The sequence below is a fragment of the Cheilinus undulatus genome, linkage group 17, assembly GCF_018320785.1.
Source record: "Cheilinus undulatus linkage group 17, ASM1832078v1, whole genome shotgun sequence".
In the NCBI taxonomy this organism is placed as follows: Eukaryota; Metazoa; Chordata; class Actinopteri; order Labriformes; family Labridae; genus Cheilinus; species Cheilinus undulatus.
Window position 1 is genome coordinate 35610777 of NC_054881.1, and position 26448 is coordinate 35637224.

The window sequence follows — 26448 nt, forward strand, 5'->3', positions numbered from 1 at the left end:
GCAGGACCATTTAATGTCAGGGTCAACCAATACTGTCTTTTCGGGGCTGATATGGATACTGATTTTTTTTTAATTCATGCAACCAGTAACTGATATTTGAAGCCTATATGCATTTTATAACATACAAAATATATTAATGTGACAAAAGTAAAATTGCATGATTGAAAAATGACACTGTCAGTGGCACCCAGGCTGAAGTGCTGATTGGCTGATACTCATGTGAGATCTAGCTGGTCAGATTGTGTTGTATTTTGGACATTTGATGAGACTTTGGAGAGTAAAAATAAAGCTAGAGGGAAGATAACCTTGAAGCCAAAGTAGCACTCTTTCTGATTATCTGTTTATCAATTATCAATTATCGGTCAAATAAAATCCAGATGCCAATAATCGGCAAGGCCGATAATCGGTCGACCCCTAATATGTCTTTTATGACTCTAAAGTAAAACTGCATTGAGATAGACTGTGTAATAATTGCATGGATGTAGTCTCAGTGATGTCAGCCATTTGTTTTTGAAGAGGTGCTGTAAATCCTATCAACAACAGTCGCCATATTGAAATATGTAGTCCACCTAATTTTTGAGTTGAGGGTTTAGCATTACCTTCTAAGTCGCGGGAAAATTACTGTAATGTGCTCACCTGTTGGTCAACAGTTACTAGGGCTGAACGATTTAGGAAAAATTAACAAGTATTACAACCATTAACCAACACAATATTAGGTACATTAAACTTGGGCTTAACAATTTTGAGGAATATTGTGATTATTATGACTCATACTTTAGATTTACTATGAATTTTTGTATTGAAGATAGATATCATTTTCAATCATTCTTATTTTGATTAAGAAAAACATTAGGGATGCACGCTACTATCGGTCTGGCATTGGTAGATATTTGATTAAAAAGGCAAATATTGTATCGACAGATATCCATCCTTTTGCAGATATTTATATCCGATATTTTTCCTGTGTATTTCAGCATATATCAGCTGTAAATTTGTCCATACATACCAATAAATTAGTGGAGTTATAGGCCGAACAAACACATCTATTGTAGTTGAGGTCTTTTTCTTTATCTATCCCCATTCTTAAAACTTCAAAGTGTTTTTAAGGACTAAAGTTTGTTTCCTTGGTCATCCTCAAACCTTAAAGTATGTCCAAAAGGACTGAAATTTCTTGTCTGAAAGCACATTTAAATACAGGTATCTATACTGGTATCAGCTAAAATGAATCTGTAAATATCAGCATATCGGATATCAGCAAAAATCCAATAGCGTGTATCCCTTAAAAACATACAAAAAACGAGGAAAGAATTATAACTGTAATAAAAAAATCTAAAAAAATACACTTGAATAATTGCATGATGTGTAGGACAAAGCATCTCTGCTGCAAAAAAAAGAACTGATATGTTGAAACAAATTTCACATTTGAAAAAATATTTCACCTTATGTGATTTGAAATTGCAGTAGGCCATATTGCAATTTAATCTAAAGTTTTTTTGTTTTGTTTTTTAAACTGCTCCTCTGCAGTTTAACCAATAAATAAACAAGCTATGGGGACAAAAATAATGTTTTTAAACTAGTCTGTAAATAATTTTATTCTTGACGTAAAAATTGTCATTTTTATACGGGGCCTTATTGGGAATCATGGTTTTTGGAGTCAGCCTCAAGTGGACACTCGGGGAATTGCAGATTTTTAAAAATCTCCTTTGCCTTGGGCTCATCATAATCAGAGGTTTTGGCTTTGTAAAACCACTCTACATTACAGCTTTGTGGGGTTAAAAGTAAAAGAACAAAGGCCAAAAACATATACAATGCATTTGGGTTAAAAAGCGACAAAATTATCCACTCTTGGTTTAACTTTAAGTACACTAACAGTTGGTAGTACTAAATTTATTATAAATCTGCATAAATATCTGTGTTATTGAATTTTTCTTTGTAGCTGTTCTTGAGGGTTTTCAAACCACTCGTTCTCATTATAAAATTATGTTTCTTATTTTAGCTAACACTAGCCTCAGAGTAATGTTTCCCTTTTGTGTGTGATCTTAAAACAACTGCTGTATTTCTTGTTGTTTTTATCGTGTGCTTTCATTCAGCAGTACGTAGTGCTGTGGTTTTCTACCTGAGAAGAACAAGTGTGATTTTCTGTATAAAAGGCCTTCTTCTCGTTCCTATATCCTTTTAAAAACAGACATTTTAGCTTGCTGTGGCCCTGAAATTGACCTGAAAGCGGCTTCACACCGGGGCTTTAGACTTGGCGTGGCTTCACATTGAGGTAAAGGTTTAAGATGAAGTATGAGCTTTGGTGGCATGTCAAAGTATAGGCTGCAGTGTTTGTGTGTGTACCGAGCATGCTTATTTTAAGACACAGAATCGGCACCTGTATCATCAAAATAGCCTCAATCTGGAGGAGGAAAACCCAAACATGCATGTACACAGTGACATTAACCTCAGCAAGGACAAACATGGTTTCTATATGCGGAAGGTAAACATACGCTGTCATATGTTTGTTACCTAAAGGTCACAGTTAAGCTGCTTGGACCTTACAAGGAGGTCAAGTTCAGATTTAACACACCTTATATGACCTTCTGTCTTGGCCTGATCTCTTACTAATGTGCTTCCATTTACATGAGGTCAAGAGTCACTAGGCAGTCAATTCTCCTGTTGGTTGTTGATTGAAAGGTGTCAGTCCCGCCCCTCTTGCTCCTCTTCTAGCTCACCTGTGTGATTAAATGTTTATTACAGTTTCTCACAAGCACAAGTTGACTTGTTCTATTTGCACATTTTATTCAACCAAGTCACAACTAGTAGAAATCCTGTTCACTCCTGTGGAAGACTAAGAATACTAGCAATGTAGTCATTTTAAAGACTAAACCGCCCTTCTTACGGTGAACATTTCCTCTCTGATTATCACAGACTTTGCATCAACATTTCTGTCATCTTGTTCACTGAAGTGCAAAATTTGAGACGGAGCCCTGAAGTCTGTCACAGTCCTGTTTCTCTCGCAGTCAGAGGGACGATGTTTGCTGTCACCACAGCCTGTGGATCCTGGCAGCACATCCACCAACTCCTGTGTATCTGCAGTTTTTCCACACATTTCGTCATGTGGTGCTCAAGAGGCTCTCTGGTCTGTTTCTGCACTCAGACGATGGGTTTGGTTCTTCTGTCAGCTCGGCAAAATGTCACCACACAGAGAAATCTCACCGAGCGTCTGTGGTGAACTTCTGTCATCTGTGGAATGAGGCAGTCTGACTAAAACTTCACCGGCTCGGCCCTTAAAGAGAATGCTGTGGTGCTGTAATTAATCTCCTGTCATGAAAGAAACACTCAGATCTTTACGTTAAAGTCACCAATATCCTTATTTAAATGTACATCATTGATAAATTGTTTGCCATTAAGCCTCTTTATTCAAAAGAATTCGATTTAGACAAAAACTGTCTAATTGTCAACAGATATTGTGCCTCTAAAAAAGTATTAACCCCTTAGATGTTTTACCCTTTTACTTATTTCATAAATTAATCATGGTCCAGTCACTGTTTATTCAGTACTCCTGGCCACCATTACACCATGGAGACAAAAGAACACCTCAAGCAACTCATTGAAAAGGTTACTGGAAATACATACCAGGGGAGATGGATACAAAAAAAATTCCAAGGCACTTAACATCCCTGGAGTTCAGTTAAATCCATCATCAAGAAATATAAGAAATATGGCACACGTGTAAATCTGCCTAGATCAGAAACTGAGTGACCATGCAAGAAGGAGACTAGTGAGCAAGGCCACCAAGACATCTATGACGACTTCGAAGGAGAGTTACAAGCTTCAGCAGCTGAGATAAGAGAGTGGCAAAGAGAAAACCACTGTTGAATAAAACTCTGATTAAGTCGACCAGAGTTTGCCAAAAGGCATGTGGGAGACTCCATGGTCAAGTGGAAGAAAGTTCTTTGGTCTGCTGAGACCAAAATGGTCCTTTTTGGCCATCAGACAAGACACTATATTTGTGGTGGCAGCATCATGCTGGGAGGGTGCTTCTTGGCAGCTGGCCCCAGAAATTAAATGCAGGAAAATGTAGAAAACCCTCTATTTCAAAATATTTTTAATTTCATAACCAGCACACAAAACTACAGCCGATTTTGTTTAGCTTGAACAAGCTGGGAACAAATTGTTTTTTCACAACCCGTCCCAGGACGTTGATTATGTCAACAAATAGTTGCTAATAGGAGTGTGATGAGACGAGACAAGATGAGACAGTCATCCTGTAATGAATGTCACTCTTTACACGTCTTGTCTTGTCCACACAAGACTCGGAATTTTAAAAAGCAATTGTGAATGGATCATGGATCAGCTGTGCTCTGTTTCTGCATAAGCTACCACACAAATGGTTGAAAAGTCATCCACCTTGATAACATCTTGTTTCAAGTTCTAGCAATTTCATTGTTGGGAAATGAAGCGAGCAACTGCAGATCCTCATGTGGCCACTAGAGGCTGGCTCCAAAAGTGAGTCGATCCCCATTGAGCCCTATTTTAAAACACCCAACTTCATAAATGAATGAAACGTTAAATCTGTGGCTAGTTTTCTTTAACCTAGCACATCAGATGGATTTGTTTCAAATTAGACCTGTTTAAGGTGTTTGCGAGGTGTCGTCTTAGCCATAGCTTAGTGCTGCTTTTCCAATCTGTTAGCCAAGGTGGCAACAAACAAAACAGTATTCTTGCTTCCTTGGAACAGTCATCCTGTGTGAAGTCCTCTGAAATGATTTTAAATATGCTTTTTCCCCATTTCTCTGAAGGAAAAAGTGCTTGTAAGAGGTAAAGCTAATGCTAAAAGTGCTGTGAGAGTGAAAAAAGAAAGAGTTAAATTCCAGGTCAGACATTTAACAATGAGCTTAAACCCCCTAAAAAAGCAGCAAACTAAGCTGATAATTCCCTGTAGGTTCAATAAACCCTTTTAAATGGTGATTTATGATTTATAAAATATGAAGTAAAGCAGCTTTGACTTAATCTCTGATGCTATGATACTGTACATATGCTTAACTGCTAAAGTCAGCAGTCTTTATTGAATCATACTCCAGCTTAGCATATCAAAGCACACTTTGTCTTATCTCCTTCACACACATAGCATACATGAAGCCTCGGGCCTCTTGTAAACACTGATTACTGCCGGCTCGCTCTCTCATCTGCAAATTTATGAAGAATCAATGAATCGGCACACACCTATTGAATGATGCAAAGCTTTGTAAGTATGCAGAGGGAGAGGGCGCACACACCTCGCTTGGCCTTGTAGCATGTTGACCAGCATTAATGGTGTATGCATAGCGCTTCAATCTGTTTCTGCTCCGTAGGATCAATTTTTATTGGAGCTGTGGCGGGGCTAACGCTCGGCTAGATTTCACAAAGACCGGCAAAAAGCTGCCATGTTGAAAAATGGCTTCATGCTACAGTGACCAAACTTGTATAAAATTAAGGAATCATCCAGTCACGGCGAATGTTATCAGAGGATTTTTAACCAGGGCGGTCTGAGTTTCCCCCCCTTGTTGCTGGTTGAAGTCTTGGAGTTCTGCCCAGGTATTTTCCGGGTCAGTGTCAGACACAAAGAGGAATGTGGTGTGAGTTTTTCATCCCCTTTTCCACAAAGAAGCAAAATTCCCCATTGATACACTTTCAGATTTGCAGTCAAGAGTGGAGCTTTAAGAGGACAACAGCTTAAATCCATTTGGTCACATTTATAAAGATTCAAATCACTAAAAGAAGCTTTAAATACTTACTTTTACTTTATAATAGGGCTTGGAAATTCTCAAACAGTTTGTGGCCTCAGGTTTTTTTTAACCCGTTGCTAAAACAGGAGTAGGAAAGGGCTATTTTCTGCAGCGGATGAATGAATCCACATTTGGTCCTCTGGTGAGTCTTTCCATCAGCGGGGCGTTGCATGTGGGATTGGTTGTCTTTATTTTTGCCTTTTTTTTATTAGTTTAGCTCCTGATCTCGACCACATCTTCTCCAGGCTGGTTTAACAGCCCCTCCACATCCATGTCTCCCTGATCTGTATTCCTCTGCTGTATCTCTTCATCATTAACCTTCAACTCCACGGAAAGGAGAGCCATCGGTGGAACGGGATGGAGGAGGGGAGTAACTAGTTTACCTCCATTCTCCCTCTGTCAGCTTGATGTACGCTGTTTCGCTCTCATTTTGCTTCTTATTGGACTCTTAATAAATCAGCATAATAATCCACATGGCAACTAGATTAAAGTCTGATTCATGCTAAAGCAATTCTCTTGATTAAAACAATAAGATATAAAAAATGGCGAATAATTTGCATCATAGTTTCCTGACACCCAAGGTAGCATCATCAAACCTCAATTATCCAACAAATGATTAGTATTGGTACTTTACATAAGAAAAATGCATTAAAAGATGTATCTTTTTGAGATTTCCTGGTGTTCTGGCTCTAGATGTACTTCTCCACAGAGCAGTCTCTTATCTGTCTGCTCTCTTGGGAGATTTTATCCAACCCCACACTATCTCCACGAGTCAAAGCCTGCTGCTTCCCTCGCCTCCTGGGAGCCCTGGGCCTCATGGGGGGTGGTCTCTGAGAGGAGTGCCCTTTGGACCTCCGCGGCTCAGCAAACAGAGCTCTTCAGTGACTAACAGGTGAAGCGCTCCGAGCATTTCAAGCATATGAGCTTGCTGAGCGAGTTTCTGAGGTCACTGCAAACTCCAGATATTTTATTTTTTTGATTCACATGAATTAACGGCCTTTAAATGAAACGAATTATCACTGTTTGCTGATGGCTGTCTATTGACTCCCAACCTGATTGTAAATTTTGAGCTTTTTATGAATTAATTTGAACTTTAATGCGAGTATAGGTGTCATCCATTAGACCTCAACAGGCTTCTTGGCTATGGAGTCAACCTCTGCTGCATAACTGAGATCAGCTGATCTCACACAAGCCTTGGATGACCAGCTGATACACTCTAAGCACGCTATTGGCTAATTGCACTCATGCTGCCATATTTAAACTGCTCTTGCCTGGTTTTGCTGCTCCATCTGCAAGCTGCTTTGTGCAACCCTCCTCCACCCCAGCTCCTCCTTTATCCCTCTTCTGACTTAATCAATGTCATTCTGTGGTCACAGATGCCTGCTCTGCTCTGGGGTTTTTTGCTGCTTTTCTTCCTGCCTCAGGCTTTCCTTATAGAGCTTGTTAAAAGAACGGAAAAGACCCAGTTGGTACAAACTAAGTCTTCTGCAGCACCATCCTGGTTTTTAGTGTATATGTGAACAAAGACATGCCAGCCACCCTCCTGTATGTGAACCTGCTCTGCCAGATAACGCTCCTACCATCTGCTCCCAGTCTCTATATGCCTGAGCTTGTCCAACCCAGTGAGAGAAAGCATATTAGAGTTTGTTTAGCCAAATTTACAAAGCGCACAGTCTGTGTGTCACACAATGAGAACCCCCTCTCTGCCCGCCCCCTCCTGGTGTTGTCACGGGATCGTAACCATTCACTTCCTGCCCTCCACCTCCGCTCTACACACTAGGATCCCCCCCGTCTGGTTTCAGTTTATTATTCTGTCTCTCTGCACGCTCCGCCTCTGTGCCAACGTCGGTGTATTTAAAATAACAACTCAGTGATCTCGTTCTCCTGGTCTGAACGTAGCTGCAGGGCTTTCCCCGACCTTCACTGACTCACAGGTATGTGTAGCAGTTTTTGGGCTGGTGCCTTTAGAGCTCCAACAGGTAGGACATGATGGAGTTTAGACAAGCAGAGTCTGGTTTAAAGACACCTGAAACTATTTGTGTGAACACTTGTAGGTGTACTGTTCAACAAGTTTGTTGCCTCACATGAAACTTTACTATTGTTCTTGTTACTTAATGACGCCATTAGTGAGATAAACAAAAAAATGGAGGTGTTCATGGAAATAAACCCTCAGCAAATCTTCATAATTTTGTTCCAACTTCTTAGTTATGTGGTGGTTATCTTAAGACATAAAAATGTTGAGTTTTTGAACAATTATCTGCAAAACAAAACAGAAACACACCATGTTGGTCTTTGTAAACCCTGGCTGATTTCATGCTATTTGGTGATATTGTATAGGCCGACTCATTTATCTGTTACAGAAACATTCCAGCCCACAACCCCTGAAGCAGTGCCAGAGACTTGGGCCCCCTCTGTCCCTGAGAATGGTAGAAGGATCTAATGATGCACAGGGCCGTGCACACGCACCAATTCATCACACACTTGTGAAACCGCCCCCTGGGGGGCACAAAAGCCTCCCTGCTGCTGTACACTGTAAAGAAGTTGACTGTCTCTGTTGACATGGCTTTCACATGGAGGTTTTTTCAAACTCCAACCGGGCTTTCATGCATTCAGGCTTCTGTCTAGCCACTCTGCCATAAAGCCCAGATCCATGCAGGGCTGCAGTGGTGGAACTCTGTCCCATCTCAACACAGGATCTCTGGAGCTCAGAATCACCATTGGGTTCTTGGTCACCTCTCTGACTATCTCCCCTGATTGCTCAGCCAGTCGGCTCTTGGAAGAGTACTGGTTGTGCCAAACTACTTCCATTTGAGAGTTATGGAGGTCACTGAGCTCTTGGGAATCTTTAGTGTAGCAGATCTGTGCCTTGCAACAATCCTGTCTCTGAGCTCTGCAGGCAGTTCTTTGACCACATGGCTTGGTTTTTGCTCTGGTGTGCATTGTCAGATGTCAGGCCTTCTATAGAGAGGTGTGTGCCTTTCTAAATCATGTCTAAAAATGTATTAAACCACAGGTAGACTCCAGGCAAGGTGTAGAGACATCTCCACAAAGATCCAGAGAAATGGGAGGAACCTGAGCTTAAATGAAAGTGATTTTATTTTATCATGATGGGTGACTGTGGCCAACTCCCCACATGACATCATGAGGGGAAATCTGAGAACGGCTTGGTTCAGCACACATTTTCTGAACAGTGGAGAAAGAGAGAGGGGGGTAGATCTTTGTGGTACATGACTGGATTCCAGACAGGATACATTTTTTTGTTAGAAAAGCCTGAAAAAGTGATTTTTGTATATGTTGCCTTCAAAGGCTCGTGGAAGTAAGACATTAATAAGGGAAGCGTTGAGATTAAATGTAAAAGATGTTGATGGATGGAACCAGTTGGAACCTGTTCCCACCCTGGGTTAACATAAGAAACGGCACGGAACAGCACTGAAGCTGCAGGAAACAGGAAGTGATGCTAACACTCCGTGTGTCAGTGTCACTCAGGCCTTAGTGCTGATTGGCTGGTGGTTGTGTGATATCAAACCGGTCATAAAGTGTTGTGAAAGGAGATCAGGTGAAACTGTAGAGTGAAGCCAGAAGGAAAGACACACCTGGCAGTGGAATAGCACACTGTTTGATTAATCAATTCTATCAATTATCAGTCAAATAAAATGCTGATAATGATGATCTTCAAAATGCCATCAATAATTGGCCAGGCCGATAATGGATCGACCCCCAGTACTGAAGGGAGATTTATGAAGATAACTTTTTTACTGAAGCATCAGGCTGCAGAAATGAAGGGTGTGAATGCACTGTATGTCTGCTCAAAATTGCTGAAATAAACTAACAGCAGAAGTTTGTGCTGGCTGAGCTGGACAAGCAAACGTGACCTTCATTTAAAACTAGTCCAACATGGTAAAATCTAAGCGTATGAGTCAGCTCTTTAAAGAACCTGCTCTACAGACACACACACACCTCAGAGACTACACAAGCTCCCACAAGCCCTGCAGACCCATCCGGTATGTTCCACACAGTCTGGGTTATGTTCAGCATGCGGCTACAGGTTGACTCATTGTTTTCATCATTTAAAGATGAGTAATGTCGGAGCGATTGAAACTGTATCGACTGGGTTTTAATGCACTTTATTCAGGGCGAGGCAGAGGGATCAGATGAACGTGAGTGAAGCTGTAAGATGGGGAATGAAGGATGAGTCTCCAACTTTTACTAAGCAAAAGTAGGTATTTAAAATGTTAGGTTTGAGCAGCCCAATAATGATAAACGTGAGTCAAAGTGAGGATGTGATGCAAGGCTTCAAGTCACAGCTGGACAAAAAAGTGAATGGTTGAAATTGAGCCAACAGACACTAAAACAACCTCACATGTATAAATAACCTGTTCAGAGAGAACAGGAACGAGTCTGAGGGTGCGTGGTTCTGGTTTTGGTGATCAGTGCTGGCACGGTGTGACCCACATCCTGTTTAAACAGCAAGGGGACCCTCCTCCCCCTTTTTCTCACCCTTCTCCTCTCACCATTATGACACCACTGACAGTTAAACGGCTGTAGCAGATGACATAAAACCCAGATTATGTTGTCAGGCTAGTTGTTTAACACACAGATACACACTTTTGACACACACAGGGTTTGTTTGATTGTTAATGACTTCACAAAGACTGCCGTTAGACTGACGTCAAGTCCTGATGCCAAAACCTGCTTAGCAGCAGCTTCTCCTCTTCTTTATGTTTAAGAAACGATTCAGCAACTTTCTCAACAGCCTTTTGATGATGAGTCACATTTAAGCGCAACCAACTGTCCTTCAGTTTGTATATTAAACACTTATTTGTCCAGTCCATGAATTACAGACATGTTGCTCTAACTGTCAGATGCTATTAAGAGAGTCCTTAATTGAGTTTTATTCTCACATCTGATTGGTCAGATTTTGCTTTGTTGAGTGTTTTTTTTTTTTTGTCTCAAGAGCAGGCAGTTTTGTCATTGCTGGTACATCAATTTCTGTACGCGAAAGCTCGCAGGAACCAAACAAATGACACGGAAAAGAGGAATTATATATAAAGTAAGCTCTGTTTAATGGTAAAGCACCTCTCCATGCTCCTAATAAACAAGCTATCACAGGATAGGTGTCACATGTTGCTGATAGAAATCAATCAATCACTAATTAATTGCTGTTATTTATCAGTTGGAGTCACCTGTGCTGCATAAACATGTTATAATCTGTGTTTTGCCACCACGCAAGCTAGATGGTGTGATGCTGTTTTAAAGCTTCAGAATAAAGAGCACTTTCTGCGCACCTTCAATGCTATTTTTTGTGCACAGTGCACAATAACAGAAGCACTGGCATGCAGAGATGCTGAGCCATTATGCTGCTATTTGGAGAAAAACACCCCTTTCCATGCAAATTGGCCTTATTGCATAAAGCATCTAATGATGAGGACGGTTAAATCAGTGTGTGGCTCTTGGCTGCTCTTATACCCAAGTATGGCATCTTTATGCTTGACAAAGATTCAGTAGATAAGTTTTGCAGGTGTTTCTCCTTCATTCAGTGAGAAAACTTTGTCAGCTGGCACTGAAATGAACACAGTGATGTTCCTAAGTGTCTTTTTCCCCATTTGGTTAAACGCTCATTTAAATCTCATTTAACCGACTTGTATAAAGAGGAGGACATCCTTAGAAAACAGTCAAATTCCTCACAGGATCACTGTGTTTGCAGATAAGATGTTAGCCTCATATACTCCCTGCAGCGTGGCTAACATTAAAAGCTAATGCCGCCAGCCTTCGTTCCTCTTTACAGATTAATATCGTGCTTTGATATGTGGCCTCTTTTCACACTGAGTACATGTAGCCTACAGCCTACATATCACTTTATTTCCATTTACTACTTGAAAATCTGCCATACCGTGCTGTTCCTTCTACATGCTGACTGCTAAGCTACCCCTGAGCTTCTCATATTTACATCCGGTGAATTGCTGCAGAGAGCTCAGACAGGAAGGCAGCAGCCATTAACCGAAGTTACAGCAGCCTCTAGTGGCAGGAGGTCCATCACAGTTTAAAAGAGCAGTATAGACCAGGATTTCAAGCCCGTGTTTATTAAAAATTATAGGTGATTAGTTTAACCGATCTCTTGTTAATCTTGCATGGGCTAATTTGACAAACGAATGTAACAGTTTAACAGCACCCATCTCTCATTTCTTTAGTCCAACACAATGTCTGTTATTCTGAAAATTTAACATGGATTGTCATAAACCGTGCAGGATGTGGATTGGACCCACAGCTGTTATGTGTCCCACACAGGGCTCTACTCCAGTTCACTCTGCTGTAAGGAGGTAAATATGGAGTGTGTGATATGAAAGGAGTCAGAGCGCCCTCTACTGGATAAATAGTAGAGCACAGACATCATGTCTCAGTAAAACCGAGTCATATTCCCTGCACTTTATCAGTAAAAATACAAGTGTAAACATTAGAGTTTAGGTCAAGCTAACAAGCCGTGGTTTGTGTAACTACCTCTTAAACAGGTCTAGTTTTGACAAAGAAGCAAAAGCTAATGCAGCTATTTTAGCTTTAGCCTTAGCTACGTTAGCTTTGTAGAGTGTTTTCATGGAGTATAAGCTTTTTTTCCTGTAAGCAGACTGGTTACAGGATTACTTAATTTTTAAAAGTCAGATTTTGCAGTCTATTTTTTTGTATACTAACCCTTACCTTAACCCTGACCCTAACCATAATCAGAAGTTATGTTTGATTTTATCTTAAAAGTCTTAGTGTGTATTTTTGCTCCGACAAAGTAGCGGTCTGCAGCCAGACTGTCTTCAGTTTTGGACAACACTAACCAGCTTAGATTAAGTGCTCTGTACTGCACTTAAGTGCACTGTAATACAGTTTAGTAACAGAAGTATGCGATTTGAGATTTGGGTTGGGCGGGTGTATAGCAGACATTATGTTCTCCTTCTTTCAGGGGTGAGGAGTGCTCTGAGGTTGAAGCTTTGGTACTGCCAGCTCTAAAATGTACTGGAAACAGGCCCTAAATTATTATATACATAAGAAAATAGTATAACATCATCAAGGATGACCAAAACTTTGTATTTGAATAAAAATAGCACAATATCTGTTGCCTGGTGCTAATATGTGGTTTATTCTGTGCACATCTGCAGAACAGAAAAACTCAGATCAGATGCTCTGCATCAGCATGACTTAGGGTTTCATCCCTGTTTCTCTCTTTGCTCTGCTTATCTGGTATTTTAAATGCATCTATGTAAATTTGTGAAAGTATAGATATGAAAATATTTACTGAAAGAGGTCCACCCTGTCAGATGTGTTTGTAATATCACAACTGCTGATAAGTCATACTGCTCTGATGCTGTGGCTTTGCTTCATTTACATGATTATTTATGTGACCAGACCAAATTAAAGCTCTTAACTTTGAACACTGACAGAGAATTTTTATGTTCTGGCGTCCTCTACTGTGTATTCAACAGCCGTTTTAACACTCACACTGACATTTAACCCACACACTCACAATGTCAAACTGTTTGTGACCTGAAGGAAGCAACTGCTGTCAAATCAGATGTCAGAGGTCACGCCGGTTCTCGAGAAGGAAGGAGGATGGTCTTGCCTTGTGTAGTCTGCAGCAGGTGTGTGTCTGTGTGAGTGTTTAGACAGCAGTAGACTGGACGAGTTTCCTGCAGGGTGTTCACCTCAGCTTGATTTGTACCACGTTTCAAACAGTTTTAACAGTTGAAAGCTCAGCACCTCCCACACGGAAGATCAGAGTATAATAGTATAAATGTAGCTGTAATGGTGAATCGTCTTCATACTTGCTGATTCTGCAGTTATGAGGCAAAATGATTGGAGTCATTTTTTTGTCCAGTATTTTCATTCAACTCTGATTTCGGTCTCCACTTCTTCCTGGAGGGTTTATCTGGCTCCTTTTCTGTGAAATGATTCATTTTTATCCCAATCACCAGCTTCTCATCAACTCTGATTAACAGGGAATATACCACTGGCTATATGGAGCTTCTTCACACACAAAAAAACAAAGTCCTGCAGAAACAGAAAACTTATGGTGAATTATTCACCATAAAGTTCTGAAAAAGCGGAAAGAAACTGCAGATTTAACTATGAAGAAAAGTTATATGGAAACAGAAAACTCAATAAAACTTCCCCATTGGTTAAAAATACTCTGCTGAGGCTGGTTGAGGATTTTTCCCACCTTTTTTGTTAAACAAGACTTTTTTTGTTTATTTTTTGTAAATTAAACACAATATTACTTTGATACACATCTGAAAAATACCGCAAATACATAATAAAATACAGTGCCTATAAAAAAGTATTTACCTCCTTGGATGTTTTAGCCTTTTATTGATTTTTATAAATCTGTCATGGTCTAATTTGGCTTTTTTGAAGGAAGGTCCAGTCACTGTTAATCAGTATTCCTGGCTACCATTACACCATGAAGACAAAAGAACACTCCAGGCAACCCAGAGAAATTGTTATTGGAAAACATAAGGCTACAGAAACATTTCCAAGGCTCTGAATATGCCTCAGAATGAGTTGTCTTGTCTTTTGATAGTTAGCCATGCTTCGAGTCTTTATGCAAAGCTAAGCTAACGGTCTGTAGCTTCACATAAAGAAACCCAGGCATGTGAGGTATCATCAAACTCCGAAAATGGTTATTAATCACATCAGGGCTGACATCTCAATAACAACCTTTCATAGACAATATTAGATCAGCATGTAAACAGACACTAAAAGCTCTTATTTGATTATATTTACATAAAATCATTAGCAGCAGTGAAGCTCTGTGAGGAGAGGATCTCCACAGAGACTCCGCTATCTCTTGGGTGGGAACAAATGCATTTGGAGAGGAGATGCTCTGGTTGGCCTGCTGATGGTCCTCAGAGGATAAACAAATGACTTTCTCTGAGCACAAACAGCACTCAAACAAATGCTCTTAAATGGGGAGAGACGGAGGGGGGGAAATCCTCTTCTGTCCCTTTAGAAGCTTGTGAAACCTCAGATGACCATCTGAGCAAAGGCACACTGACGCAAATACGCTGGTGGGACTGCGTGTTCCTGTACAAACCATGAGGCACAGTAGTTTGTCTCTTCATAGTGGTTCCAGTTGGATGCGGCCTTACAGGAGCTGTTTGGGATGGTTCAGTGGAAGCTGGCAAAGAGCATCTTCAGTGGCTTTTGCTGTTAGAGATATGGTTTTATGCTCTAACTGAGCACAAGAATGCTTAAGGCAGTATGATGGTTTTTTCCAACAGAATTGAGGAATTTCAGTGAGGTATGTTATCATTAGAGGTTATAAGCACCAGTAAAAATACACATACACAAAGTGAACATATTGATTAGTTTGTTTTTGCCATAAATAGCTGCTGGCAACGGCTTACTCAGGGACCAGATTGACCTAGTTAACTCTAACCCTCATTGACCTTGTTCGAACGTACATGGAGGTGCATCCTCAAGCTCCTTATAACACACTCCTCACATCCCCCCACCTCCTTTTCCCCTGACACACGGCTCTGTTGGCTGCTGGCTCGTGAACTCAGATGACCTTGCCAAGACTCCAGTCCGCAAAAACAACCATGGCATATTCATTGCTCCAAACTTGTGGAAGTTTTTAAAAAAGAGAGGCTCTCATGTTGGGTCTACCTTGAGCATTTTTTGTTAGCTGATTTCTAAAACATTTTAGCTTCAAGGTGTGCATAGGAATTTGCACATCTGTGTGATATTACTATAAATATAAAATGACTGAAGATGCTTTAACATGTTATAGATCCTATTTTGTGATGAATATCTGACTAGGAACCAGAAGCAGAGCATGAGCCAAGGTTGTAGGTGAAAGGAAGTTTATTAATAGGTTACAATAGCGCAATAAACGTGAGTTCACTAGCTGGTGGCAGGCAGAAGCACTGGCAGGAAGTAGAAGACACTGCAAGAGTAAAGACAACAGTGTATTTGAAAAACTTCAAAAATTTGCTGAAAAAATATCTCTAGTGAAAAGCACACTGAGTCAAAGGTAGCTGGAGCCAGATACCACTTATGAAGCGGAAGAGATACTCTGGCATCTGAGGGCTCAACACAAGGTGGTAAAGAGGTGATGCAGGTGAGACGCCTAACAAGCTGCAGCCGTGACTGCGCAGTGCTCCTGCCCTCCCCAACCAGCCTGCAGTGAAAGAGAGATAAAACACAGAGCCGACTCCCTTATTTAAAAACAATCTGAACATGAAATTCAAAAATAAAACTCAACAGATTGGTATGAACATGATGTGCCTCAAGATTATAGCTTGATCTTTGGTGTGCCTTGGGCAAATGATGTGTGAAAACCAGTGCTCTAAGATTGGTACATTATTGCTATATTCACATCATGTGCCAAATATATAATAATTAAATAAAGCTAGGAAGTATTTATCTTGCTCGCTCATTAAAAACTTTGATGTGAATGTCCAGTAAATGGTTATTATTACAATGTAAAATTTTCAAAAGAAACAAACTATTATTTTCCCCTGTGCAGCTGTTAAACATCATCAATATAGCTGCTAATGCTAACTTACACCATGTATAACATAAAAGACCATCCTGCAGGCTTATTATGTGCTACTGTGGAATTAATCTATCTCTTAAAACTCCCAAAAATCATGAAAGTAATTTCTGATACTTTTGCTTCCTGTCTTGTAAGTAAAGCTCAGCTAGATTTCTATTTTAATAAGTTTAGGCTAAACTATGTGGCTGAGAATGTTTGTATGCTAGGTTAAGACATAGCCAGACAATTTAATCTTTTTTTTTTATGTTTCTTCAAAGACAAAAAAGGAAGCAACCATGTAACACTAAAAAGCTCTGTTTCAAAGCTGCAAAGAACTGCTCTTGTAGTGTTGCCAACACTTAGCTAAGGTCAGTTAGCTACCGGGCCACACTGAGTTTTAAGTTTTGATATTGGGACAAATCATATGCTGCATACATACAACATTAAGAAAGTGTCTGTCCACTAATACTATTTTAGGGCTAAATTTGGAATGTTCAAGTATTTCAATGAGTGCCATATAAAGGGTTATAAGAGGAGAAAGTTCTGCGTTAATGGCTGCCATCTTGGTCTCAAGTAAATAATAAAAACCAGTATTAATTAGCAGTTGTGGGTCAATTTAGGGAAGTCTGTCTGAACCAGAGGGGAACCAGAACAAACTAAAACCCTAGCCTGCAGACCTGCTTCCTGATAGCACCATAAACTCTTGAGAGTTAAATGAGAAGCTGATCTGGAAGTGGCATTAAGGACAGATGGTTATCAGAGCACTATGAGTATTGATTGGTTATTTACTTCTACTTTCTGCAGCCCCAGAGGTGTCTACATCTCCACGGGTGAGAGATTAGCTTCCCACATTGTCGTCATAATTACTCGCACACAATTGCGAGCACGATGCACTCTCAGCTGAGCAGCTGAACGACTGGCTGTGGTGTGTGAGGGGGTTCAGGGAGGTCAGTATATTAGATGTCGTTTTTGGCCTTAAAGCTGAAAATTACCCCCCTGCAGCATAAGTTTTCATTGGCGTTGTTGCTCACAGCCTCGAGAATGAAGATCTCCTCAGGTTGAACCCCATAGGGAGCCGAGTTATTCAACCATAGAAACATCAACCCCCTCCCCACTCTCCGTGAGACATCCTCCCCTCTGAATCCTATAGAGATGGCTTAAGTCGACTACCTGGGGCTTAATTGGGAGTGAAGTGTTAAACCTTGGTTTCCACCCGAGAGCACTGAGGGTATCAACAGTTCTCAAAAATGGTATCAAACTGTTGAGGTAGTGTAACCAAAAAGGGCCTTAAAAGTTATTAAAATGACTTGGATTAAACCAATAACTGTACTGGTTACTTTCTATTTCCTATCACAGACAGGTACGTTGATTTTACAATGTTTTAGTACCCTTATTCACCTACAAAATAAAGGTTTGATTGTTGTGACTACTGAGTCGTTTTAATCCTATTTCATTGAGTTTCATTACGCCCAAACAAACTTGTGGAAAATGCTCACTAATGCCAACTCCAGTGAGTCGAGGGTTGCAGTGTTTCCACAAAAACTAACCACTGTTCACTTGTTTAATCCCTCAACACACTTAAAGACGCTAATCTGGATCTAAAGGATTGGATTATTTGCTTTTTTTGCCAATAGCTTGATAATAGTATTGAGATTTGAAGCTGGTCCTTAAAGAGGTTTAGCCTTTCTTGGCACAAATTTGGTAAAGGACAAAACTGGTTAACCTGTTTCCATTCAAAAGCAACAAATCTTCTGTAAAAGCTGTATAAGAGTCACTGATAAATCTACTGTATTTGGTTATTAAGTACAAAAAACATCAAGTGATACAGTTACTTGCCTGACCTTTTTTTGATAGATTTGGGGACTCTCCCCCATCTAGCTGCTTCTCTTTCTTTCAGTCTTTATGCTAATCTAAGCTATAAGCCAAGACTAGCAGAACTTAGTCTGGATATCTTATTCCCCCTGTTTTTAAAAGAGAAATTATTGAATATTTCCTCCTACTGTGTAGCTTTAAAAAAAAAAACAGACTATTACTTGGTCCAGTACACTAACTAGCTAGCTAGCTGTCTTAGCATTCTGTTTTTAGGCTAAATTTTACTAAACGTCCTAGTGACAGGTTCATTTTTGAGTAAACATGAGAATTGTGTCAATCTTCACATCTAACATTTAGAAACTGTTAACGGTCAAACCATAGTTGTTCTGTTGTGTCCTTAAAATGGCTAACAGCTAGCGTAGCCTAGCTTAAAACAATAAGAAATGTCAAGAGTTTAGGAGTTAAAAGAGTTTATTCAGAAAGAACCTGCATGAATTTAAGGCACTACACAAACAACATACTGATTGGTTGACTTATAAAGTTGCTTCTAATATTTTGTTTAGGACCTCAGAACATGACTTATGCTGAAGACCAAGGCTCTTTTTTTCTTTCTTTTTTTTTCTTGTTTTTTTGCTCATTGATGTTCTTAATGCTGATATTTTCCTTAACAAGTACCTTGAGGTTTTCTATATATGAATGATGCTTTGTAAATACTTATTTTGCCTAGCTTGGTTCAGCTTAGCTTAGCTTAGCTTAGCTTGATTTAACAACTGATACTGGGGAGACTGCTATCCTTGTTCTGCCTGTGGGTACCTAATTTCCTAACTAAAACTTTTCTTGCCAACTTTGTTTATTAATATTTATATATTTGAATGGGTAATTTTTTTAATACCTGATGCACTGATTGTGAAAATCAGGGCAGATAGCGATGCTTAAGATAGTATTTTGGTCAGTACAGATGTCAATACCAATGATTTTTCATCATCTGTTGTTATTTGTTTGCTTTTTATGATTGTTAACTTCCTCTTAACTAATGCCAATGTACCAATATTATTCTTACTGTTGAACAACTGTATGGTTCTATTCCTCCTTACTTTAGAGGAGACAAAGTCAGCCGTAGAAATCCACAATACAACTTTTTATTTAAACTTATTTCACAAAAGTACTTTTTGTTTTAAAATGATTGAAGCATAGCATCTTTAACCTGAAATAAATCACTGCATACTAGTTTCAAATCACCCCCAACATAAACTGTTACATGTTATAATGTCATAATAAATCATATTTAATCTTATATCTAATTTAAAAATGCAGTGTTTTTATTTTTACCTCATAGTCTATTTCTTAGTTAGATGCCTGATTTTCCCTGCACAGATTGGCCTCTCTGCCTTGTTGCAGCTCAGTCTGTTTTTTATTTTATCCAGGCTGTGAAGCAGCCTGGTGGCGAGCATGCACTTTAACCTCCTCATCAAAACAGCAATCCTCATATTGAGGGTCTAATAAGGCAGCAATTCAGAAAAGTAGATCAGACTCTGTTTGCTTAAGTCTTTTGTAAACAGACTCACAAAAAGTAGTCTTTTGTTTAAGTTTAGTGTAGTTTTTACTCTGTGATCAGAGACTACCTTTGTACATTACAAAAAAAAAAAAAAAAAACGGGGCTCGTACCGAGAGGATCACGTTGGCAGCGGATAAATCTGACGCACTGACTTCTCTCAACAGTTGTTAAAATGGAGAGAGCAGTGCGATAAAGTTTACAAACTGCTATGCGGTTGAAGTTGCGTGGATATCGTAGCCTGCTGTATATTTTTGGTGGGTGTGTTTTTGTTCCAAGAAACTTTGCATCACGTGAAATTTAGCCCATCATTCCACCAAGTCGCTTGTATAGCTGTTGTCTTTCTAGCTTGATTTCCAGGTGAACCTGCACAGCCTGCATACGTGAGTCGGCAAGAGGGGAAGGATTGAAGTGTCCTACTATGTTTTAGCTAAATTCTACCACAACCAAGAATGCAGAGTGCTGCAAACTAATCTAGACAGCCAGCTGGAGGGTGTGCACACTACATAGCAAAACTTGTCAGACCGCTGTCTATCATTGCTCTTTTCATATTTGAGCTTTGACTCTCACAACAGAATGCTACTCAGATTTGTCCAATCTCCACGTATGACACACACTGGCAACTGTTAAAAGCGCTCAACACATTTTTGCCAATGAGCATTCACAAGACCACCATCAGCCCATGTTCCATCAATGCATTTGTGCATTGCTAGTTTTAACAAACATGAGTCAAAAAAGGATTAAAATTTGCATGTTTTGAAAACAAAGCTAACTTACATGGTTTAACATAGCTGCTTCTCTGCTTCGTACGCAACTCTCCAAGGACGGGAGCTGATTTTCCACCATACATGTTTTCTTAAGGTTACTTTTATGTGAAACCGCTCTATAGCTGGGCTGAAAAAGCTGTCAGAGAGTCTCAAATCTAACTTTCTAAACTCTGACTCTTTTTTGTGACTGGGAGTGAAGGGGTTAAGTTTGGTTGCCACGCTCTGCACAGAGCTGTATTATGCAAGCTGTGGAGCGCAGACACACAGAGAGGAAGTGAATTACAAAATGCTGAGCTCAGGGCTTTGGCTCGCCGCCAAGCCGACACTCCTGCATGTGCACACACACACAAATTCACACAAACACACACTCAGCTGTGAGCATACCAATTCTTCCAGCCTCCTCCTCGAGTCACTCTCTCTCTTTCTGTGACGTCAGTAGTTCAGCTGCAGGCCAGGCGTGACCGGGGCAGGGCTGTGGAACGGAGAACACCCTGCATTTTTCTGTGTGAGCGTTTTAAAAAGACAGGATGTGGACCGTGTTTGTGTGTCTGTAGGGCAGGAACAGCAGCACTTAGAGGTGACATGTTTTTTTTTTTTGTTTCAGTCGCAAATGTTGTCTTTTTTTGTTTGCTCCACTCGGTTTCACAGCCACAAACACCTCCTCTGTTTACCAGCAGGCTCGTGTGTGTCAGCTGTGCTGTCGATGTGTGACACATATACTAGAACATTTGTGCAAAATGGAAATCAAATCTTCCAGCTAATGTTTCAGGGTGAATAACACTTGTGATTGTTATTATGTGAAAATTTTCAGCTGCTAGTTAGACTCACAACAGGTGAGAATGGAAAACCCAGAGACACACTATTTAAAAACTGCAGTCTTTACTTTTTTTTCACAATGAGGGTGATCTCCCTCATGGTGTTAAATTCATCCATGAAAAGAAAACTGTGGCTGTTTAGTAAGTTTATGGAGTGCAGTGTTTTATGTAATAGAGCGCTCAATTTTAAACAGGGAGTAAACAGTGCAACTAAGCAGAGCTGAGCATCTCTTCTCTATATGCCATCTTTGGATATTGTTTTTACTGATCGCTCCCTGGTGGCAGAATTTATATGCAGTACATATCCAAATCCCAAGACCAAAAAAGTTTGGGCGTTGTAAATATGAACAAAATATACACACATTCTTCAACGTGCAAGGAAATTTCAACATCTACGGTCCATAATATCATCAAAAGATGCAGAGAAGGTCCGATGGACTGACCTAAAGTGGGGTGCTTTGGTCCGGCGAGTCTGCATTGCAAGTTGTTTTGGTAATAATGGCTGTTAAGTCCTCCAGGCTAAAGCAGACTGTCTGGCTGACCGTACTTTTTGATGGCGACTCACACAGACTGTTCATCTGAGATGCCCTCTATTTGAGATCAGAAGTGCTGTAATTTTCCAGTACAGTTTTTTAGATTAATTCTTTTTAACTTAACTTATTTCATAAAATGTCTGGCAATTACATTCATGAAATAACCACATTGCAAACATGACAGACTAAGCAACATTTCATGAAAAAAAACAGATAAAGATCAGAGGTCTAATCCAGGATAAAATTATGTATAGACCTGTTTTAGAAGTAGCTACATGAACAGTGGCTCACTATAGCTTTGTTAGCTTTAGCTAAACCTAACATTGTTATGCCGGCTACATAATAAACATTACTACATGAGCAAATGTAGCTTTTATATTTAGCAACATGAGCTTAAGCAAACGTAGCTTATGCTAATGAGCTAAGTAGCTGCTTTGTAACCTTAGCTTGAGCCACATTAGCTATGTCGCTATGTTAGTGACATAGCTATGTTTGCTATGTAGCTACATTGTCCTGTAGTTTACTGCGATGGCCTTTTTCCTGTAAGCAGATTGTTTAGTCTGCATTATAAAAAGTTTACTGATCAGGTTTTGCAAGTCGGGTTTTTATCTTACAACTTTTAGTATTCTACCCCTTACCTTAAAGCTAAGCAGAAGTTTAAGCCAATGCTGTTTTGAAAGCGTGTGTTTCCGTTCTGACAGAGACGGTGTCACAGATGAATAGTATATGAGGGTGGCGGCCAGAGATGTGTAGTCTGCAGCCGGACCCAACTTGGCTACAGAGGAAAAGGACCATGAAGATTGTTATCATTGCAAAGCTCAAGAGTCAGCATCTGTGATGGTGTTTGGGTGTATTGGTGTCCATAGTATGGGTAACTTGCACATCTGTGACAACATATTTTATCAGTTTTAGCAGTAAATATCTTGTCTTTATACTGTAAATAGAGGTTGACAAGGATTTGCAAATCACTGTATTTTGTTTTTATTTACATTTTACAAATTGTCCTAACTTTTTTTGATTTGGGGTTTGTGAATTTTGTAAGCGCTTACAAGTATTTATGCTCTCTGATACTGCTTAAACACTTGTTTTCAGAAGCTCATTGAAAGTGGATCAGAACAAACCTTCAGCTAAAAGTACCCACAGGGATGACAAACTCTCTCTGTTTTCCTCAGTTTTCCACCTGACACCATCTGTTTCCACTGCTAACCCACTAACCCAGTCAGAAACAGAGTTTACTCTCTCTCTGTACTTTTTCTCATGCCAGGAGAATTTGATCATTACGTTTTGGCTGCACAGTCATCGTTGTCCATCTGGTTTGACACATTATTCACATGAACTCCCACGTACAGCTGCTGTTTTCAACTTTATATCACTCATGTTTTTTTTTAAGTGGAAGATGAGAGCTCACTTATCTTGACATCTTCCTACCCACAGAAAATATTTCAGTTTATTTTCCTGTAAGAGACTCACCTACCCACAGACACGAGCCGTAGAAGTTTAAAGGTCATATTGAAACCTGCCTCTCTGTTTATGTTTACACACATGGAGGTCTTTAGGTTTAAATCTATGTGGCCATAGGTTCATACAATAACCACTCTCTCTGCTCGTGGATAAATGATCCTGTCTCACCGTCGGAGGGTGTGGGGGTTCATGGAAAGGTAAACTCTGGTGGTGTTGTTGAAGGGAAATGAAAAGGAAACAAGATTATTTAGGGGTTTCTGCTCTCATCTTTCTCCCTAAGTTTCTTTCTTGTACATTTTTACAACCTGCACACACTCCCCTAGCTTAGATTTGTAGAGCTTATTTATTTTAAAATACTATAGTTCGTGTTTAGTGTAAGTGCAAGAGTGTGACGTTTGAGAAAAGAATAATTTGTTTCTGACAGTGCTGCTTGAAATAAATACATGCAATGACATTAAAGACATTAAATCAATTCAGGTTCAGAGAGGCCATCATCTCCAACTACTAAGAAGCACCTCATCCAATCCATACTTAAAAAACTGAGCAACCTTTAATTACTAAACTTGTCTCACTGCTGTGGAAACAATACCAAACTAAGCATTTTGGTTGTTTAACTCATTTTGTATCAGTGTTTTATAATGTCTGTCTCTCTCTCTCTGCAGGCTTTCACCTCAGCGGCACAGTCAGGGAACCTGCAACCTCCTCGGAGCCCGAGCTGCTCTGCAACGTCAGCGTGAGCTTCGACCGCTGCAAAATCACAGCAGTGACCTGCAGCTGCGGAAACAAGGACATCTTCTACTGCGCGCACGTGGTGGCGCTATCGTTGTACCGAGTACGGAAGCCCGAGCAGGTCAAACTGCGCCTGCCCATCTCAGAGACTCTTTTCCAGATGAACAGAGATCAGCTGCAGAAGTTTGTACAGTACCTGATCACAGTTCACCACACCGAGGTTCTGCCCACGGCTCAGAAACTGGCGGACGAGATTCTGTCACAGAACTCTGAGATCAACCAGGTTCATGGTGAGTTTTAGAGATGGGACATTGGTAGTAATTTCTGTTTTCTTTCCCTTATATAGGGGAGAATTTCAACATTGTTTTTTGCAAGTAAAACTGCCAATTTTCTTTGTTTTCTCTGTAGCATTATTGAAAATCCTTTTGTACTTGGAGAGTCGTGGACAGAGATGTATCAAACAGTATCAAGGCTTACTTAGAATTTCAGCTGTATTTATGCTTAGCAGTCGTGCACAAACGTCATGGCATTTAAAGGGATGTTCAAAAGTGAATAATTTCCCATCTTATTTATTGCAAACTATAATTGCATTCAGCCATCTAGTCTAAAGTCAAGTCAATACATTCTGTAAACCAACTTTGCACCATGACGATGCAAAATTAGTGTACAGAATGTGGCTAATGTTAGCAGTGCTAGCACCGCCAGACTTCGAGCTGCTTTAAAGGCTAATGTCCACATTCCCGTGCTGAATATCGTTAGTCACTGCTTCGGTGAATTATGCTACAATTAGCTGACAAAGCCTCTGGACAACTTAAACCTCATTTTCTTGATCAAAATAGTGCTTAACTGCACTGTCCCCACAAGATGCTATTGATGCTATCAGCTAGCAGTTGTTTACATCAGAGAATAAAAGTGTTGTGGCAGCACAGCAGTGGTCATTAAAGGGTCAGGGTCAGTCAGATAAACCTTTATGTTTTGGCTCGGATTATTCAAATTCTACATTTTGTGTTAAAAATGCGCATATAAACTGTCCTTTGCAGGTTAAAATCATCTGCCTCAACTGAATAAAAAATGTATACTGGCTGATCTGGTGGCAAGTGGCGTATTTGGTGCCATACATCATCACCACAGAGCTTAACAGTTACCTCCCACACTTTCCAGGGATCTAAGACGTTGATGTGCCACTCTAGGATTGTGGGTAATGTAGTGCTGTTTCCTGAAATCCCCCAAAATTTTCAACAATGCATGTTTAGTTAATTGAATACGTTGCAATTTCAATCATAATTGGACCAAAACACAAAAAAGAAAAGGGACAAAAATGACTAGTTTTATAACCTCTTTCCCCATCAACTTGTGAAATTACTTCATTATCATGGAAAAAGAAGCCATTTATTGCAAGAAGGGGAGATAAATTAGTTGAAATATTGATCAGACATTTGATCAATTCACAGTAAAAACAAAGGTATTGATGCATGCTCGATAAGGACTGCAGGATTTTTGGCACCTTTTCTTTTTTCAGACACCTAGTCATGACCCACTGAAAACTGCACCGCGACCCACTTTTGGGTCCCTACCCACCAGTTGAGAACCACTGTTTTACATGACCATGTATCGTTTCATACTCAGGTGTGTTAAGTCCACCTTTAGTGGTTATGACAGTTTGGCTAATAATCAAATCTAAAATGTAGCATAGACTGAACTAGAATGGCCATCTGAGGCGGCAGACCCACGCCTAAGAACGCTACCGAGGAACTCACGCTCCCATTGATTACTATGGTGTTCAAAATTCGAGAAAGTCAGAGAAAAACCAAACGGGTGTGCAGATCATCACCAAAATCGAATTGATTTTTCCCTGTTACCATCCCAATATTTCCTGAAAGTTTGGTGAAGATCCGACTTTCCATTCTCGAGTTATCTTGTACACATACAAACAAAGAAACATCAAAGAAAGATACAGAACCCTTTACATAACCCCCTGCCGATTTCATCGGCGTGGGTAATAATGTTGTGGCTGATGAGAGACAGTAGGAAGGGAGGTGTGGGCATGTCTTATCTCGTCTCCCTCCCAGCCATTTCTAAGCAGTTTTTTTTTTTTTCTTTTCTAAGTCTGGCATAGATGCACCTCAGCTGAAACTCTGAGGTTTAGTGACCCTTTAAGAACAACTGGGGCTGCTGAAGCTAGGCAACTGTTTTACAGTTTAGATGCAGCATTTGAGTGGGACTTTGCGTCTGAAATGACAAAAAAAAAGTTGATAATTAATCAGAAATAACCATGCATCCCAAGAAATTCACAACATTTACAACCAACACAGACTGAACATTCCCCTAACTCTTCAACATATAAAGTACCAGTTTCAACTAAGGCAGGAAGAATGCCAGCACCACCGTCAGAAACAATCCGTTTCGCACCAGTGGAAGTCCAGCTGCAAGCGTCTGTCCTGGGAGACAACTCAGGAACACCAAGCTGTTCAGGGAGAACGAGAGGGACACACACAGAGAATGATGAGGCTTCA

General features: G+C 40.1%; 1 protein-coding gene across 1 annotated transcript in view; it reads left to right on the forward strand.

The window, feature by feature from the left end:
* Positions 1–26448, forward strand: part of zswim6 (zinc finger, SWIM-type containing 6) — a 49378-nt gene that overhangs the window by 5416 nt on the left and 17514 nt on the right. Inside the window, exon 2 of the mRNA XM_041810189.1 lies at positions 23869–24225. Within this exon, the coding sequence (XP_041666123.1) occupies positions 23869–24225 (357 nt within the window). The remainder of the gene's footprint in view (positions 1–23868; positions 24226–26448) is intronic.